The sequence below is a fragment of the Geotrypetes seraphini genome, chromosome 2, assembly GCF_902459505.1.
Source record: "Geotrypetes seraphini chromosome 2, aGeoSer1.1, whole genome shotgun sequence".
In the NCBI taxonomy this organism is placed as follows: domain Eukaryota; kingdom Metazoa; phylum Chordata; class Amphibia; order Gymnophiona; family Dermophiidae; genus Geotrypetes; species Geotrypetes seraphini.
Genome location: NC_047085.1, coordinates 302322768 through 302343256, shown reverse-complemented (window position 1 = coordinate 302343256; position 20489 = coordinate 302322768). Strand labels below are relative to the sequence as shown.

Here is a 20489-nt window from a genome sequence, read left to right as displayed (position 1 = left end):
AATTGTATAATATTAACTCATGTTTGCTCTGACTTTAGAAAAACAGCCCCATTTTAAACTCAGGAATTTTTTTGTCTTGCACTCGGTGTGGGCTGATCCCATCCCTCTAACCCCAATATGCCTTCTGTCTCACATTATCTATCTAACCCCCAATGTTCACTCTGTCATAGAGAAATAGTGATGACCCCCCTCCTAGGATATCTCACAGAGTTTCTTCTGACCCTTATTGAGAACAGAGGGTATCTTTCACCCCTTGTCTCACAATAGGAATGAGCTGTTCCCATCATGAGCTGTTTCTCTCTGTCTCATAGTGGGAGGTATGGGCTGTCCCTATCTCTCTAACTCCTAGAGCTCCCTCTCTCACACTGGAAAAGGGGACATCTTATTTTTGCTTGCAAAAATGTATGGCTAGCTCCCAGTGTCTCCCTTCCTCCTCTTGCCCTGTGCTTCTGGGATCTAGATATCAGGAAAGTGTGCATAATGTAGATGTCAACATCTGCAGGAAAAAGCTGTAGCAGTAGTGAGGGTACACAAGGGTCTCCGCTCTATCTAAATGTACAGTATATTTATTGTAGATGTGATTTGATTTTCTCCTATGGAAAGGGTAGACGAGGTCTGTAGCAAGGAAGACAGAGACAAATTGGAGGTGGAAATGCATGTTTCTCCAAATGGGTATTTTTTTTTTCTTTCATTTATAGGGCTAGATTCAGTAAATGATGCTCAAAGATTAGTGCCAAAATAATTGGTGCTCAGTGCTATTCTATAATGGGAATTCATTCAAAATGACATGAGTGCCAATTTCAGCACCTCAGAGAGAAAACAATCATCCACATAGGTCAAACAAACTCCATATATTCTATAAAACATAGGTGTTGGAACCGGGGCTGGGGGAGGGGTACATGGGGATCATGCCCCCCCCCAATTGGTAGGACCATTGTCTGGCATAAGGGTGGTCCTACCTTCATTCTGGTGGCAGCCAATCACATACACTGCCTTGCTGCCAGCACTGGAGTCTTCTCACTACTGTGACTGACCCTCTCTGACATAACTTGAATTTCATCAGAGGTGGTCCCGCAGTAGAGAATAGATACCTGTACTGGCAGCAGGGTAGCATACATGATTGGCTGCCACCAAAGAAGTCCTTTGGGCTGCAAATAAAGGTAGATCATTGGGTGAGGTAGAGAAGAACCTGGGCAGGGAGAACATGCAAGGAGACAGAAAGGGAGAGGTGGACTTGGGGATGGGAGAAAGGAGAAATATCATACTCGATGATAGGGGGTGAGGAGAGAGAGAGAAAGTATGCAGGAGGCAGAAAGTGTTGGATTCATGGATAGAGAGGGAGAGATGTTGGACAGGGAGGAAAGAAAGGAGGAAAGAAGAAATGTCACACTCAGGAGATAGGGGAGAGGGCAGAGAGTAACTCAAGGAGGGAGAGGGAGAGACTTTTGTTGGGAGAGGGATGAGGACCAGAGGAGAGGAAGCATGCAGGAGGCAGAGAGAAAGAAATGTTGGACTGCTAGAGGGAAAGGAGGGAGAAATGTTGGATTTGGAGGGGGCCCAGAAAGGAGGAAGGGAGGGGAGATGGGCTCCAGAGGGCAGAAAAGAGGAAAGGAGGAAGAAATGTTACACTAGGAGGGAGAAGAGATGACCCAAGAAAGAAAGAAATGTCAGATTCTGGAAAAGGGTGATGGAAGGAGGGAGAGAGAAATGTCAGATCACTGGAAGAGGAAGGATAGAGAGATGCCAGATCAGGGAATGGAAGGAAAGGAGGGAGAGGGATATGATAGACTGCGGGAAGAAGAGAAGAGAGATGCCCCATTGAAGTAAGGGGGGAAGGGAAGGAGAAAGATATTGGACCATGGGAAGGGGAAGGGAAGGATAGAGAGATGCCAGACCATGGGAGAGGAGAGAGATGCCAAGCTTTGGGAAGGAGAGGAGAAAGATGACAGAGGAAAAGGGAATGGGAAGACAGAGATATCAGTCCATGGGAGAAGGGGGAAAGAGGAAGGAGATGGTGCACAGCAAGGGTATAGAAGGTGACAGAGATAAAAGAAATGCTTCTTATGGATAGATGGGAATGGGGGAGAAGAAAGAGGGAGGAGATGGTACACATAGATAGATGGGCAGGGAAGGAAAGACATGAAAAAGTAGATTTTGAGAAGAAAGCAGAAAAATGTATGAAAGTTGAATGTTAAAAATTAATTCCAAAGATGAATGTAGGCAGAATGTGAAGAAGAGAAAAACAGGAAATGGATGAGAAGGCCCTGGAAACACAGTTAAGAATACAGACAGAAGTGCAACCAGAGACTGGGAAAAGATGATTAGAAAAATAAAATCACCAGACAACAAAGGTAGGAGAAATGATTTTATTTTCAATTTAGTAATTGAAATGTGTCATTTTTGAGAATTTATATCTAATGTGTATATTTTACATTGTTCAGGAAGAAATTAATTTTTTTCTATTTCTCTGGTGATGTACTGGATGTAGAGTCTGGCATCTTAGGGTTTTCTTTGTTTATATTTGTACTTTTAGTTTGTGGTCCTATATTGTATGGGGTTATTTGTGTTCTACATGTGCGACCAAGACCAGGTGTTCTGGTGGGAATAAATATTGAGAAGCACACAGTGTGCTTTGTGTAGTTTAATTTTGTGGATAACCATTATGCATTGTTAATAAGATTATATTGTATGTATATATGAAAAATGAATGGAAAAATTACATTACAATTAGTACTATTATTATGGGGAGGAGTCAGGAGTGGAGCATATCCCCCTCCCTCCCCCCCCACCTATGCTATAAAGACAACATCAAATTTGACCTATAAGGGTGATTTTTCTTTCTCTGAGGGATTAAATGCTTAGAATTGACTTCCTACTATATTTATTATAAACAGATTGGGTTTGGGTTGTGTATATTATTGTTTACTTCTCTGTGTCCTGCTTTTGTTTGTTTTACACATAACATGACAGAAATGAGTCTCACTAGTTAATTTTAAAAAAGAAGTTAAAAACACCTTTTTGAACAATCACTTGATGGAAGGAACTGAAATGATACCAGCCAGTCTCTTTCTTTTTAATTATTTGAACATTGTATTTTATGTACTACTAGTTTTTTAGACTGTTACATTAGCGGTTGGTAGAATAGATGTGTAGACTTAGGCATTTCTTTCTTTCTTTCTTTCTTTCTTTCTTTCTTTCTTTCTTTCTTTCTTTCTTTCTTTCTTTCTTTTTCTCTTTCTTTCTTTCTTTCTTTCTTTCTTTCTTTCTTTCTTTCTTTCTTTCTTTCTTTCTTTCTTTCTTCCCCCTGCTTGTCTGTCTTTCTTTCTGTCTCTTGCCCTGGCCCCCTGTCTGTCTGTCTGTCTTTCTTTATTTCTGTCTCTCTCCCTGCTTGCTGAATGTCTATCTTTCTTTCTATCTCTCCCCCCTGTCCAGCAGAACCCCTTCCCTGCTCCTCCATCCAGCAGTAGCCCTTCTCCCTTCCTTTTGCCTCCCCCCTATCCAGCAGCACCCCTTCCCTGCTTCCCCTATCCAGCAGTAGCCCTTCTCCCTTCCTTTTGCCTCCCCCTGTCCAGTAATACTCCTTCTCCCTTCCCTGCACCCTGTTCAGCATCCACTAGGCCGGGCAGCCTCGGGGATTTTGCTAGGCCGGCCCGCCTCACATTATTGAAGTGGGCCGGCCTAGCAAATGCCCCGCGGCTACTTGATGAAACTGTGGATGCTGCCACTGCTGGTCCAGGAGTGAGAAGAAGAGGCATCCCAGCAGCGGCAGCATAGTCAGAAGGCAGAAAGTCAGCCGGCGTCGTAGATTGGGGCAGGAAATCAGCTGAGGCAGGCACTGCGCATGCGTGGCAGGGAGTCACGAAGTCACGGAGGCATGGAGCACAGAGATTGAAGTGCGCATGCGCGCTAAGGGTTTTATTTTAACGGATAAATGTATTTTTGTGATTTATATACCACATATATTTGTGAAGGGTGGTATATTAAATAAATTAAACTATTAAACACTGTAAAGCCAAGGTATTTTGGGTATAATATTGGTCTCTCAAATATATTAGTTTTTCTCAGAAGTTACTGAAAGTTCTTTTTAATCAAGCTGGTACCACCCAATAAAAGGTTGTAGATTCTGTACTTAAATATACACATGTATAATTAAATCCAATTAGTATCAATAATTACTTGTTAAGAGCTCAATTATCGGCACTAATTGTCTCATTAATCATATTTGTGTGCCCAATTTGTAATGCTTTTTATGGAATTTGGAGTAAAATGTAAATCTTCACCATCAGCAGACATCAGAGTTCAATTTAAGTGCGTTTGTATTGCATTTAAAATTCTCTTTGGCATTTTCATTATTTTGGTTCCTTTAGATTGGAATGTACACAGATCTCATCTCGCTAGGAGTTCAGATAAATTAAAACTTACATTTCCTTCCCTTAGGGGTAAAAACAGAACTTTCCAGAGATTCAGTCACTCTTTCATTTTCAAACTAACTGAGCTCTGGAATGAGTTACCGCTTTCACTTAGAAGTCTAGGCCCCTTCGTTTTATTTCGGAAAGCTTTGAAAACTTTCTTGTTTACTAAACACTTTGGAAACTAAGGGCTCCTTTTACTAAGGTGCGTTAGGGCCTTAACGCACAGAATAGCGCACGCTCCTTAACGCACAGAATAGCGCATGCTACATTGCCACGCACGTTAGACCTTAATGCCAGAATTCAGCGCGTGGTAATTTCGTGTGTGCGCTAAAAATGCTAGCGCACCTTAGTAAAAGGAGCCCTAAGCAATTCTAGATTACATTCTTTTCCGTATTTATGTACTATACTTACATTATTGTAAACCGAGTTGAGCACCTTTTTGGTTGAAGACCCAGTCCAATAAATTAAGTTTAGTTTATTTTAGGTGATGGAATGAGAGAAAATAGTATTGTGAGTTGGGTTTTTTTTTTGCAAATTTTTGATTTACAGGAGATGATTATCCCTCTGTTACAGGCAGCGATACTGGGATGATAACTTCAAAAGAATATCCCCCCAGTCATAACCAGTGATACTGGAACAGCAGTGTAAGAGAGAAGAGGGGTGGATAGTAGGTAAATAATATCTCATGCATTACCTAGATTCTATCCCATTGTTTCACAATTGCTTCTTTCCAAAGGCACATCTCTTGGTCAATATCTACCTTACTTCATAGTGATATGATTCCATGTGACCACCTCTGCTGCAGTTTTTCTTAATTCATGAGTATTTTTTAAAAACAGTTACTCTAGGGCCCATACAATGAAGGTGATTCTCCCATGGTTAAGGTGTACCTGCACTGTTCACATAGATATCTCCACTGAAGTGAGGTAAAAAAGAGCAAGTACTTTCATTAAAACTTACATTGCTGCCTCTTTGCCGCCTTCTATCAGTGCTAGCACAAACCTGCTGACCTTACTCAGCCCTAACATCTAATCTTCTATTTGTGCGTCGCTCATACCTATACAGGCTCAAGGCAACTGTAAAGAGAGGTAAGAGGGGAGAGAAAGAGGAGGGAGAGAGGGGAGGTAGATAGGTAAGAGGGAGAGGAAGGGGAGAGAAAAAGAGGGAAGAGAGGAGGAAGGGAGGAAGGGAAAGGGAGAGAAGAGGGAGATTAAGTATCAAACAGATGGGTTTTCAGTTTTCTTCGGAAGATGATGTGGCAAGGTTCAGTTCTGGTCTTTTATCTCACCTTCCATCCCACTTTGAGGCCCATCACCAGCTGACAAGACAGCACTGTTGAAAGAGAGATTGGATTTGATGGGTAGGAATGAGTTGATAACCATTGTAAAGGGCATGAAGTGCAGATGAGGGGCAGTAGAAGGTGACTGGTGGCTGGATTGGGGTAAGTGAATAGAAACTTGGAAGCAGGGCTAGGAAAAATGTGAAAGATGGAAAATGGGAGGCTGGACAAAGAGGTATGAGACAGAAGAAAACGGTTAAAGTTAAGGTAAGGAATGTATGACAGGGAAGGATTTGCTTTGCTGAGGGGATGAGAGGCAGAGGAAAGTAGATGATGGCTGAGGAGGGGATGAGTACTTATCCTACAAATGGGGGGTCTAAGCAGGTAATAAAACACAGAAGGGGGAATGGGAGGGACTGGAGATGACATGGTAGTGGAGGAATTAGCTGAGACAAGGGTGAAAGTGAAAAATGGAAATCTGGTGGATAATTGAAAGGTCAAAAGATGGAGACTAAAGACTGGAGGAAAATGGGGATAAGAGAAGAAGAGGTGGGATTTGGGAGTTAGAAGATTAAGACCAAAGGCATGACAGAGGCAGATAATGATTAGAAAAAATGGGGGGGGGGGGAGGGGATGGTCAAAGAGGGATGAAGTTGGTTTGAAGATGATTATGGGAGGGAGACTAAATGGAAGCGAAAGGGCCATAGCGGAAGCAACTGTTAGGAATGGAGGACAAAGGAACCAGAAAGTTGAAACTGGTGAAAAAAGCAACCCAATAAGAGGCAGGTGGAAGGCCAAAAAGGACCTATGAAGGCATGAAATGTTGGGATTGGAATAACTGGAAGGTAAGGAGGGGCGATAGATTACATATTTTGTGGATTTCCGTTAGTATCTTATATCTTCAATCCATTGAAAATTCTGCTGCATGACATTTTCCAACAGAGTCACCATACTCACATTATTCCTCTTATCAAGTCATTTTATTGGCTCCCCATCCATTTCTGAATACAGTTCAAACTCCTCTTACTGCATTTACTCTGCAGCCCCTCAATATCTCTCCTCAATTATCTCCCCATGCTCCCCCCCTCCCATGAACTCCGTTCATCGGATATGTCCTTCTTATCCTTACTCTTCTCCTCCACTGCCAACTCCAGACTCCATCCCTTCTATCTTGCTGCACAGTATGCCTGGAACAGACTGCCTGAGTCAATATGTCACATTCTATCACTAGCAGTATTCAAATCCAAGCTGAAAAAAGCCCACTTTTTCAAGGCTGTCTTCAACTCTTAACTCCCACTCACCATAAGATACCTATGTCCATCTTATCATTATATCAGTGAGAAACTCCCCAACCCCTATTTGTCCCATTTGTTTTGATTGTCTGTCCTAATTAGATTGTAAGCTCTTCAGAGCAGGGACCGTCTATTACATGTTGAATGCACAGCATTGAGTATACCTCTCAGTGCTATAGAACTGATAAATAGTAGTAGTAATATATCATCCTGGTTTTATATGTATTTTACCTTTACAGTTTAACAAGCTCTTAGAAACGTACAGGTGAATATTCAGTGTTGCAGTCGGATTTTTTTTTTTTTTGAATACTGGCTTTGACATTTTAATCATCTACTTATATTCAAAGAAGCATCAGCGCTATATGCATTCAGCAGTGACTGTTACTAGCTCTTTGGAAAGCAGTGATATTCAGTTTGGTTACTATCTAGATAGCTATGTGACATAAGTTAGGGCATCCTTTTTTGTTATACAGGTGAAATGCAATCTTTAAACTAAGTGCTACCATTTATGTGCTCATTATGCATATGAATGACTAGAAAACTTACTCATATGTGCATAGGTGTATACATATGCCAATATAGATAGCCACTGGTAACCCAGATTATTTAATTTTCATTGGCACATTACAGCACAGCATAAGACTTTATCACATAATGAAGGTTTTTTGCCAGTGAGATGAACGCTCGACCACCTCTTTGAACCGTTTTGGTGAGATGGGAGGGCCCTTTCTGAGTCTTTTTCCTTCTTTTTTTGGATTGAGTTAGGTCTATGCTGTTCCTGTCTTACATTTTTGGACATCTTCACATCTAGTGTTGAAAGTGTTTACCCTACATATGCCAATATTCCACCTAAGCGTTTTTCTATAAATACGTGACTAGTTTGCGTGGTGTGTGTTCGCAAAGAGAGGCTCTCACATGGGTGGGACATAAGCAGGGCTCCCACTTCTGTATGTAACTTTACAGAATACAGTTGCTTTGTGTCTGGATAGAGATCTGTTGGCCAACATTGGCCAACCCTATATGTCATGTCTGTCTGTCCAAGTTAGATTGTAAGCTTTTCCAAGCAGGGACTGTCTGAAAATGTCTAAATGTACAGAGCTGTGTATGCCTTTCAGTGTTATATAAGTGATAAGTAGTAGTAATTGTTGTAATATTCAAAACAATTTAACCAGCTGAAAATGGCTGATGACTATTTAAATCTCTTCTTTGCGGCTATCTTGTCATTTTCAGCAGCATAGAACTGGTTATCTTCACTAAAAATGGCCAATTAGTGCTGAATTCAAAAGCGGCTAACTTGTGGGTGTTCCAGGGGCAGAGTCAGGTTAAGTGCTAACATTCAATCCTTCATCATTTAAGTAAACCACTTAAATTAAGCTGCATAAATAGCAGTGTTTAGGAGCTGAATGTTGACTTAACAAAAAAAGTTCCTGCTTATAGTACATTCAAATCCATGACTCCTTTATCCCTAGGTGTTCGCTGACTCAAAAAAAGAAAGGATATTCATTGCTGAAGGCTGAATAGGGCACAGCATTGAATATCCGGGAATAACGCTGGAAGCAGGCGGCAAAATGCTCACCATTAGCAGTTGAATATTGGAGAGCTGGTATTTTGTTCTTTATTTAAAGGGATTTTCATTACCAGTCAGGCAGTATGACTAACAAGATCTTAAACAGACCAAAAGCGAAAGAAAGATTTTGGGGATTTCAACAGCAGCTGCTCTGTATACTGGAGCAATTTTTTTTTTCCCTTAAATGTTCTCGCAAATAATACATTTGCAAGATATTGGATATGTTTTTGTTAAAGAAAATAAGCGTGTGAGGGAAGGAACCTCTTCCTTCTTGTATCAACTGAAAGGTATCAGGTCCTTGTTGAAGAATAATATGGTAACCTAGTAAATAGCAGATAAAGACCTGAGTGAGCCATCCAGTCTGCCCAACAGTGACACACATTATTAATTCATGATTAAATTATCTTTCTTAGACATTTCTGGGATATAGACCATAGAAGTCCACCTGATACTGTCCTTAGGTTTCAACTACTGGAGTTGTCATTGAAGCTCACTCCAGCCTATCCAAATCATCTTGTTGTTTGCAGGATACAGACCGTAAAAGTCTGCCCAGCAGTCCTCATGTTCCAGATTACAGGAGTAGGATGAACTATAATAGGCCTGAATGAAGATTAGGTGGGTAATGTATCGGAATTCTTATAGAGTTCCCCTTTCCCATTTTTTACGTTGGTTAGGTTATGATTTTTCCATATTGCGAGATATCAAGACATGAACAAACTTGGAATAAATTTATATAGTTTTTGTTTTCTTGGTTAATGCCGTATTTGTTTCATTAACTTTGTCATTTTTATTGTACTTTGAGAATGATTTATTAGGGTTTTGATTCTCTCATATGAGACTTCTGTTTCAGACAAGGCTTTTATTCTGTTGTGAAACAGTTTATGAAAGGTATGCGGGCAGAAAATCTTTTGTTTAATTGTTAGGGTTTAGTGTTTTCTTTTCTTTTTTTAATCTTTATTCATTTTTTAAAACATACACAAAGTGCATACAAAAATACAACAAATTACACAATAAAACAGCACTTATTACTAACAAATAATGTGATATAAATATATCCCCCCCCTCTCCCCCAACCCAGATGTGTGTAAAACTCAATAAAAATGGAAGGCTTGTACTATTGATTGGTGGTTACAAAATTTGCTATTGGGCCCCAAATTTCATTAAAGTATTTGCAATGATCATTTGGTTCCGAATTCATACGTTCATATCAATAACACAAGCACAGGGATTCCCACCAAAAGGTGTGATTCAATCTTTTGCAACTCTTCCAATTTTTTGTGATCATCTGCATAGCAATCCCAGTCATTACAAGAAGTAGTCTATATTTAGCTGCAGAAATTTTGTTTTCAAATTTGTAGGGGCTGTTTGTCAACAAAGCATACCAAAAATTCTTCCCCTGTTGATTAAACCACTCTCCAAAACTTTTACAAAGATCCCGCTCAGAAATGACTCCCTCCTTCCCACTATGTACTGACAAAATATATCTTTACTGTAACCCACTTGTATCCCATGTACTGACAAAATGAATCTTTAATGTAAACCATTTGCATCCCATGTACTGACTAAATGTATCTTTATTGTAAACCGCTTCGAACTTCACGGTATAGCGGTATATAAGAAATAAATTATTATTATTATTAAGGCTATCTGATGCCTTCAGCACAGTCCAACAATGGTGTCCCTCAGCCCTTCCAATGCTTAACTGACATTACATTAAGAATCAATAAGCACTGAGAAATATCATTATTACATGAAAACAAAACATCATATACATTTATAATGGTCAGAAAACCACTGAAATTCATGTTGGATAATGGGTGTGGCAGATGGCAGTGAAAGAGTTAAGGGCTGATAGCTAGGGGTGAAACTCCTCTTTCCTTGGTGCTCTAAGCATGTGCTTATTTTTCTTAATCCAGGGCTGCTTCCCACCCCCTCCATCTTAATGGAGTCATAGCCCAAGAGGGCAGGACATTTCCTTTGTCATTTAAAACAATTGCATATCCCAACAGCTATGTTTCGCCAGAGGCCTGCATCAGGGATGCAAATATCTTTCTCTGTAAAACAAATGTACATAAGTGTATCTACATAGGGGCTGATTCTATAAATGGTGCCTAAAAAAAGGCACCGGCCCTGTGTCAATCACGCTTAGGCGCCGTTCACAGAATCGCAGCTAGTGGTGTCTATATAAAAGTTTACCCCCTCTTATACAAAGGTGCGCTAAGCTTTTTAGCGCACGCTAAACACGTGCTAAATGCTAACACATGCATGTTATCCTATGGATACGTTAGCGGTTAGTGCACGCGATGATTTAGCATGCACTAAATCTGCGCTAAAATGCTTAGCGCGCCTTTGTAAAAGAGGGCCTTAGGCACCTGAAGTGTAGACGATGGTTTTAAAGGCCTACATTTCAGCCACCTACGTTTTAGTGGCACCTAACTCATGCTCTACCCATAGAAATGCCCACTTAGGCAATAGGCGCTGCTATGCACATTGCGATAGAGAATTCGATAGGTGCCTAATGCTGAATCACATTTTTTTTAATTGGTAATTGAGGCTGTTAAGGGAATTTTGCCAATTAAGTTAGATGCTCTTTATAGGATCAGCTCCATACTAGAAGACTAAAAACATAAACACATACTTCACAATAATAGTTAAATCAGTGCAAACAAATGTCATCTCTTTGCACTGATTTGATTTGTTTTCACTATTATGGTGATGTATTTATGTTTTGAATCCTTTTCATATGTGAACATAGTTGTACAAATTTGTTTTACAGGGATACATGCAGGCCTCTATCAAAACAAAACCACATTGGGTTTGTGTTCCAATCTATTAACCTTTACCGTACTGCCCATGCTCCTGTGTTTCTCTTTATATTCAACTCACTGCCTCCTATGACATCTTTGTTGGATTTGGCCTCTCCCTTGGAGTCCCATTTCAACAGCTTACTGATGTGGGGAAAAAAAAAACCTAACCTCCCTTTTTTTTTCTTTCAGTTTGCCTGTTTGGTTTCATTTCATATCACAGAGCATCTCACTGTTTTTTTCTCTTTCAGGTTTCCCATCATCAGTGAAGACTTGTCAAGATTAAAGTTGTCTCTGAAGTTATAAGGAACAACCCTTTCCTAATAAACAAGCTTGCCAAGAAGAAAAGAACAGAATTGACTACTACATCCATTCCATCTCTAGTCACATCAAGTCTTCCTTTGCTAGAGGTTGTCCTGTGGATTACAGAACAAGAAGTTTGATGTTGTTGGGTATTTCCTTAGAAGCACAATTATTTTTTGGAGAGGCAGTTGTAGATATGATAGCGTTTGACATCTAAATTTCAACTCCTGCTTGGCATGTGAGACTCAGAAACAATGGTCAGCGCAGAGGAGAGAACTGTGTTTCCTGCTGTCTTTTTCATCCTTTAAGTTTTGCATTAGGTTCTGTGGTGTCATCCTTTTTTTTTTTTTGGCTTCTTGGTGCCTCAAGATGTTAAACCTGGGATTCTGGCTCTCTGCTGCCATCCTTTGCTCTATTTTGCCAATGAGGGCTTGGGGGGATTGCTGGTTGATTGAGGGAGACAAGGGTTATGTCTGGCTAGCTATTTGTAGCCAGAACCAACCCCCCTATGAAACTATCCCTCAGCATATCAACAGTACAGTGCATGATCTACGACTCAACGAAAACAAACTCAAAGTGGTGATGTACTCCTCTCTTGCCCGCTTTAGCAACCTGACTGACTTAAACTTGACCAAGAATGAGATATTCTATATTGAAGATGGTGCTTTTCTAGGTCAGTCTAATCTGCAGGTCCTACAGCTGGGATATAACAAACTAACTAACCTGACAGAGAACGTGCTTCGAGGTATGTCCCGATTGCAATTTCTATTTGTTCAACACAACTTGATAGAGGTAGTAACTCCAAATGCTTTCTACGAGTGCCCCAGCTTAATTAGCATTGACTTGTCCTCCAACCGACTGACTAAACTTGAAAGTACCACTTTCACAAGTCTGGCAGGGCTGATGGTATGTGAACTGGCAGGGAACCCTTTCCACTGTAACTGTGATCTCTATGGCTTCCTCAACTGGCTGGTGATTTTCAACAATGTAACTAGGAACTATGATCGCCTGCAGTGTGAAAGTCCCCGTGAGTTTGCCGGGTACCCTTTACTGAGTCCACGGCCCCATCACAGCAGGAATGCCATCACCACCCTGCAATCACTTTGTCGAGATGGTTCTATACCTTCCATGCCAAGATATCGGCCAACACCTTTTACTTCTGACTCTCAGAGGGAACCAGATGAAAATTCTGGCTTCAGTCCTGGGGATTTCTTGTCAGTAGAACCCACAGCTATATCAACAACAGACTCTTCTTTTAGCCCCACCATTAAGGTTCAAAAGATTGCTATCAATTCTGCTACCCTGATTGTGACTATCCCATCACCCTACAGCAGAATGTATGTGCTGGTCCAATATAACAACAGCTATGTTTCAGATGTGATGACATTGAAGAACAAAAAAGAATACATCACTCTGGATAAACTGAAGGCCCACACTGACTATGCCTTCTGTGTGGCCTCCATTCGTAATTCTAAGCGCTATAATCATACCTGCTTGCTTTTTGCCACTGGGAGTCAAGGGCTAGGAGAACCCATTTCCAACACATCTACTACGACCCACTACATTATGACCATCCTGGGATGCCTTTTTGGCATGGTCATTGTGCTGGGTGTGGTCTACTATTGTCTACGGAAGAAAAGACTACAGGAAGAACAACAGAAATCAATCAATGTGAAGAAGACTATCTTGGAGATGAGATATGGTTCAGATGTGGATACCAGCTCCATTGTCCATCCTTCACAGAAGTTGAGTGAGCACCCTATTCCCATCTCTCGCATGTCATCACTCCCCTCAGTCATGGGGGAAAAACTGACCTCCAAATCCCTAGACATAAGTGACACTCCCAAAACTACCAAGGGCAACTACATTGAAGTGCGCACAGGGGATGCTCTAGAGAGGAACCAGCGAGATGAGGACTTTCGTGAGCTGGATAATGGTCAAGGATCTGCTGCAGAAATTTCCACCATAGCCAAAGAGGTGGACAAGGTGAACCAGATCATCAATAACTGCATTGATGCCTTAAAGCTGGACACAGCTTCTTTCTTGGGAGCAGATCCTGACATGGGTTATGATTGTCCATCTATGCCTGTCAGCTCTTCGAGTCAGTTGGAGAGGCCAAGTTTCCTCTCTCCCTCCTACAAAGACAGTATTCATCCACTCCAACGCCAAATGAGTGCTGATGCAGCTGTGAAAAAACGCTGCAGTATCTCCTCCAGTGGCTCCATTAAGAGTGCCAGGGTTTTCAGTCTTGATGTCCCTGACCCACCTATGAAATCTGACTCCAAGTACATTGAAAAAGGCAGTCCCCTTAACAGTCCTTTAGACCGCCATCCCTTGGTCTCCCCAGGGGCTGTCCATCACTTGGAGGTCAAGGCACCCTATCACTGCAGTGAACATCGGCATTCATTCCCAGCCTTATACTATGAGGAGAATGCGGACACATTAAGCCAGCGCGTGTCTTTCCTTAAGCCTCTGTCACGGTCCAAAAGGGACTCTACCTACTCCCAGCTCTCTCCCAGACACCATTTTTCAGGGTATTCCTCCAGCCCTGAGTATTCATCCGAAAGCACTCACAAGATTTGGGAGAGGTTTCGTCCCTATAAAAAGCACCATCGGGAGGAGATGTATATGGCGGCAGGACATGCCTTGAGGAAGAAGGTCCAGTTCGCCAAAGATGAAGACCTCCATGACATCTTAGATTACTGGAAGGGGGTCTCAGCTCAGCAGAAATTGTGACTCAACCATTTGACTGTGAAACACATCCACAACATACAAACACAAGTTTCTAAAGTTTACAAACAAGTCTACTGTGTAAATAGGAAGACATTCAGTCTTTCTATCTGAAAAAAAAGGTGAACTGACTGCTTTTTTATTGGGTGATGGAGGTTGGGGTTGGGTGGGGAGAGGGTAAGGGTCAGGGTGGTTAACAATAGTTGAGTATGCTAACTACAGCTTTTCTTTCATTTTGCTGATAACAGCTGGTTTAGTTTGTACTTCTGCTAGATACAGTCTTGGGGAATGCCAGTCCTGAGAGCTTGATGGATTGACTGCATTCTTAGTTTGACCAACAAATCTGAAAGTGATGAAAGCAGGGAAAGGCCATGATGAAAATAAATTCTAGCCCTAGTTTATATGGTAGTTTCTTTAATCCTCATTCATCCCTTATTTTTCTCTGTAGAAAAATAGTAACAGATTAGCTTCTTTAAAAAAAAAAAAAAAAAAGTTCAAGAGTTTTTATTGATTTTAGCATATAAAAGTACAATAAATGTTAACAAGGCAGACCACTCTCGAAGATTAGCTTTTAAATTCAAGCCTCCTCTTCTTCTGTTGGATTTGCCCTAAGAACTTGCTGGTCTTTAGCCATTCTTTTTACTTTTGGGATGGCAGATATGCAGAGAAATATCTGATGGGAATAATTTTACAATGATTGAAAAGTGGGATAATAATTTGTGGCAGAGAAATGGTTAGAAAAAAAGATACAAAGTACTATCAACAAAAGACAGAGAACATTGTCATCTCTGTAGGATGTTCAGTCTGTAACTCAGTCAGCACAGTCGGTTATTTTGTGGATGAGATCAGCCGGTGCAGATGAAAAGGAGATTTTAGAAAATGGGAAATCTGGAAAGCTACTTTGCTTAAGTCAGAAAATGAAAGGTACTCAAATGCTTGACTATTCCTCAATCCATAGGCTGCAAGTTCTTGAGGTTGTAGTCACAGAACAACTCCCTAAAGCAGTGGTCTCTAAACTTTTTCCATGTAAACGGCTGCAGTGTGGATAGAAAAAAGCTCCGAGGGCTACCAAAATATTTCAAGCTTACACATACTAGCAATTTTGTACAGCGCCTTGACCTATTTGTCCAGGCTGTGTATTAAACGTTAATATAGAAACATAGTAAATGACGGAAGATAAAGACCTGAATGGTCCATCCAGCCTGCCCATCAATTATACCCATTACAAATACATGATTAAATTAACTTGTCTCTTCTTTGAAAAAATGATCAACTCGTATTAATACAGATTTTATAACACTGCAAGGTTACATTTTAAACACTCACTTTATTTTGGATTGCCCAACAGTCGCAAATTCCATAAATGAGACACATGAGGAACACACTTGAGATACTGTTTGCAGTTACTATATCAAGTGGGCAAGATTGAAAGTAACACATTTATAGGGTTTGAAGAACATTTCAGCCAAATGTTTGAGGGCCACAATGGAGGAATTCAGGGGCCGCACATTGGAGACCACTGCCCTAAGGAATAGTGTACTGTGGGGAAAGGGGTAATGTTAAGAGGATAAGTCCCCTGGTCTTCCAGGCATCAATCGGCCATAGCCCTTGTCTTTAATACCTAAAATGTTTTACAAAGCTGGCCTATTTTTAGAAAGGAGCTGCAGGACTGTCATGTGCAAGCTGACAATGGGCTTGACTACTAAATCACTCCAACTTTTACTGGTCTCTGTCCCTAAGAGTATCTGAAATGGAAAAATATCTGGGAAGAGAAAGGTGAAGATCATTAAATTGACTGTGAATTGCACATTACTGTTGCATCTACTTTAGAGTTTAAGGGACCAAGTCACTAAAAGTTGTTTAACCTTTAGCATGCATGTTAAATAATAGTTTAATCACAAGCCATTTTACTGTGGATGAAACAGAGAAAAATACAGGGAGATAAAGACCGTATGACTTATCTAGTCTGCCTATCCATGCCATCTCCTGTCCCTTCCTCTCCCTTACCGATCCAACATACTTGCCACAAGCGTTCTTGAATGTAGATACAGTTTTCATCTCCACTAACTCCATTCAGAAGCTGTTCCGCACATTCACCACCCTTTCCGTGAAAAGGTATTTTCTGAGGTTACTTCTGGAGTTTATTCCCTTTCCCCTTCATTCTCTGTCCCCTATTCCAGAGTTTCCTTTCAATTAAGATTCACTTCATGTGCATTTATGCTATTTAGGTATTCAAACATTCTATCATTTCTTCCCTCTCCTGCCTTTCCTCCAAAGTATACATTTTGAGATTTTTAAGTGTCACCATATGCTTTATGACAAAGACCATTAACCATTTTAGTAACTGTCCTCTGAACCAACTCCATCCTATGTACATGCATACTAACATAAGAACATAAGAAATGCCTTCACCGAATCAGACCCTTGGTCCATCTAGTCCGGTGACCCGCACACGCGGAGGCTCAACTAGGTGCTTGCTAATGAAGGCCTAGGTGGTCCCAGATAAGACCTTGTTTACCTATATCCCTCAATGTGATTAGCAAGGAGGTGTGCATCCAACTTGCTCTTGAATCCTATAGTGGAGGTCTCCATCACAACCTCCTCCGGGAGAGCGTTCCAAGCGTCCACCACTTGCTGTGTGAAACAGAACTTCCTAACATTTGTCCTGGGCCTGTCGCCTCTCAACTTCAGTCCATAACCCCTGACTAAAACTCACCATGCATGTTAATATTCAGAATTTGGTGATAATGTGTTCATCACGTAACCTTATGTTCTATCCAGCACCAAATAAGACTGTCAAACCCTGATGGGTTTAGCACCAGCCTAAGGGTTGGTGCAAATCGTTAACACTGGCAAAGCCAGCCAGCTAACATTGAATGTAAAGAGAGCAGCCTTGCGCTTGGTGCTTATTTTCCCTTGACAAAAGCCTGCCTCATGACAAATTGCAGTGTTATCAGATTCTTCCCTCTTGATTTCTCACCTTTCTGCAAAATAAAGATATCCTTGAGGTCCCCATCCCTGTATTCTAATCCCTCAGAAAAAGAATGGCCTCTGGGCTTCCACAAGCCAACAACATAAAATGGTACCCAATCCCATCCATTTTCCCCTTCCGTCTTGCCAACAAAAATATGGTCTCCCGGGTCCACCTTTACTCTCAGTCACCATCTCCAATCTCTCCTGGTTTATCTCACTGACCACAACATTGCTTTAAGGAGGAAATCCAGACAGCATCACCTGTAAGATAAAACCAATGCTGTCTATTAGTGTTATTACAGAGCATAACACCATTTTGTTGTTGGAAGGATAGTGGGCCATTTTTTATTCTTCGAGCGAGAGGGGGGGAGACAGGAGCAAGTCTTGAGTGCCATTATTTTTTATTGAGGGTCATAAAGAGGCACTCTCATGCTAGACTGATCTAATTAGCACAGGGAATTTAAAGATTCAAGGCATGCACCTACTAAAAGACCTGGCCCTATTAATGAATGCATATTCTATATCTCATTATCCTCCCCCCCCCCCCCCTATTTTACTAAACCGCAATAGCGGATATTAGCGCAGGGAGCTGCACTGAATGCTCCGTGCTGCTCCTGATGCTCATAGAGTTCCTATGAGCGTCAGGAGCAGCGTGGAGCATTCAGTGCATCTCCCTGCGCTAATAACTGCTATTGTGGTTTAATTAAAGTGTGTGTGTGTTGGGGGGGGGGAGGTATGTTAGAGACTGATCTATTCACTTTGAAAATTTGACCATATCATCAATGCCTACCTAGACTCACACTGGCTACCGATACGAGCTCGAATCCAATTCAAATTTTACTGTCTATTATTCAAAGCAATAAACGGAACTGCACCCACCTACCTAAACAACCGTCTAAATCGTAACCGCACATCCAGACTAAGAAGAACCCAGACCCTATTCTCCTACCCACCACTCAAGGGAACTCAGCGCAAGAAGATGTACGACGGCCTCCTAGCGACGCAAGCAGCGAAGCTGAACCCCTCCATCTCCAACCTGTTGACAACTACATTTGACTATAAATCATTCCGAAAGGAAATCAAAACTCTGCTATTCAAAAGGACTATACAGCCTTCTTACCCTCCCCTCGCATCCTCCCCCCTCCATGCAAATTTCCAGCTGACCTTCTACCCCTCTACTAATATCCCCCCTAAGACCCTATCAAGTACCCAACCCTAAACAATATTCTCCCTACTAGTAATCCTCAATTCCCCTCCCTCCCTCAATTTCTCCCCTCTGCATCTACCATTTAACTTACCCTAAACTGCAATTTCCCCTGCATCTAGTGTGTAAGCATCCCCTAAATTGTAACTTCCTGGAAATGTCCAGCTATCTTATACTGTAATCCGCTTAGAACTGCAAGGTACAGGCGGAATAGAAGTCACTAATTTAATGCAATGTAAGCAATGAATGATTTAGCATGCACACTAAAATTTATTTTAGGGACCCTTTTAGTGACTTGGCCCCTGGGGGCCTATGCAATAATGTTTAACATGTATGTTAAGTCCCTTCTGTGCATAATTAAAATATCAAGCTAAGCAGGAAAGTTTTGGCCTGCATCTTAAAGTGATCTGAAAGGATGCTGGCATGAGCGAGCTAAAATCGATGCCTTTCAAGAACACAAATACAGAAACATTATATGCAGGTAAGGGTTTATCATATGCATGGTAAAGATCATGGAATATTTTCCTTTTATTCTATATCCTGAACATTGAATTAGGCCCAACATTTTAACACTGCTTCAGATTCCGTGTTAATTTTCTACAATACATGCGATTGAAAAAGGTTCTGCTAACAACTAACAATGTGACTTAGGGGTCCTTTTATCAAGCCGCGCTAGCGGGGTTAGCGCGTCGGACATTTCATCACATGCTAACCCCCGCGGCCAGCTAAAAAACTAACGCCTGCTCAATGCAGGCGTTAGCGGCTAGCGCGGCAGGTGGTTTAACGCGCGTTAAACCCCCCTACCGCAGCTTGATAAAAGGACCCCTTAGTGATAACAGTATTAAACTTTACACACAGGTTCTTAAGGCTGAATATATTTTACTCTGCTGTTCTTTACAAACCAGAAAGATAGTCAATGCACAATTTTGAGGTCATTCATTTTCAAATTCACATGTACTGTCACCACAAAAGTCTTCCTTTTGTGTCATTATCATTGCTATACTTAAGCGTGCTGCAAGTTCTGAGGTATGATTCTGAACAGAGAATGACATGGGGACAAATTTGTCCCCATCCCCACAGGAAATCAATTTCCCTATCCTTTCCCCATGAGTTTAGTTGCTGTCCCTGTCCCTGCCCCATTCCTGTAAGTTCTGCCTTAATCGCAGAAGCCTTAAACACTTAAGATTTTAAAGTGTTTGAGGCTTGTGCAGATGAGGACGGAGCTTGCAGGAATGGGGCAGAGACAGGCAAAGAACTCGCTGGGACAGGAAAATGAGTTCCCGCGGGGATGGGGAAAAATGTGTCCCCGTGTCATTCTCTAATCCTGAACAGTGTTTCATTTTAAAATTTCTATTCTGTTGAAAGCCTAAGACCCGATGTCCAGTTCCACTCCATGGCTAGTCACAAAAGCACATAAACTCTCATGCAAGGTTGCTTCCTCCATTGTCAAATGACTTGAGTCAGTGAGGCCTTCACCAGTTTCCCCTCTAGTTCCACCTCCACAGCTATGCAGTAAAGACAGCTTGCACAGGGACCACCTGGGATATTAGAGAAGAGCGAAAGAATGAGATATAGGAAGAAGGGTTAGAGGAGATGCACTGACATACATTTGGGTACTTCAAAAATCAATCTGTCTTTCTTTGCACAAGGCAAATATATATTTTAAGGAATAGGCTATCACAGGTCACAGGCATTTGCTGTCATTGACTTGCCAAAAATCAGGAGCAAGCATGCTGAGGCTCAAGGTTAAAGAACAGTTTTGAGCTCAAAGGCTTCTTTAAACTCACCAAGAGTTTTGATTTAATACATAGCTCTTTTCTTTCAGCTTTGAGAGTCAGAGGACTATCTAGGTCAGGGGTGGGCAACTCCGGTCCTCGAGGACCGGAATCCAGTCAGGTTTTCAGGATTTCCCCAATGAACTTGCA

At 41.4% G+C, this 20489-nt stretch overlaps 1 protein-coding gene across 1 annotated transcript; it reads left to right on the top strand.

Annotated features, from left to right (window-relative positions):
• Positions 1 to 12026: 12026 nt before the first annotated feature.
• On the top strand, positions 12027 to 14393 carry ELFN2 (extracellular leucine rich repeat and fibronectin type III domain containing 2). Its single transcript, XM_033930195.1, has one exon. The coding sequence runs from the start codon at positions 12027 to 12029 to the stop codon at positions 14391 to 14393; it is 2367 nt and encodes a 788-aa protein (XP_033786086.1).
• Positions 14394 to 20489: the final 6096 nt, after the last annotated feature.

Coding starts and splice junctions, on each gene's coding strand:
- ELFN2 (XM_033930195.1), top strand. CDS start 12,027: ATGTTAAACCTGGGATTCTGGCTCTCTGCTGCCATCCTTTGCTCTATT.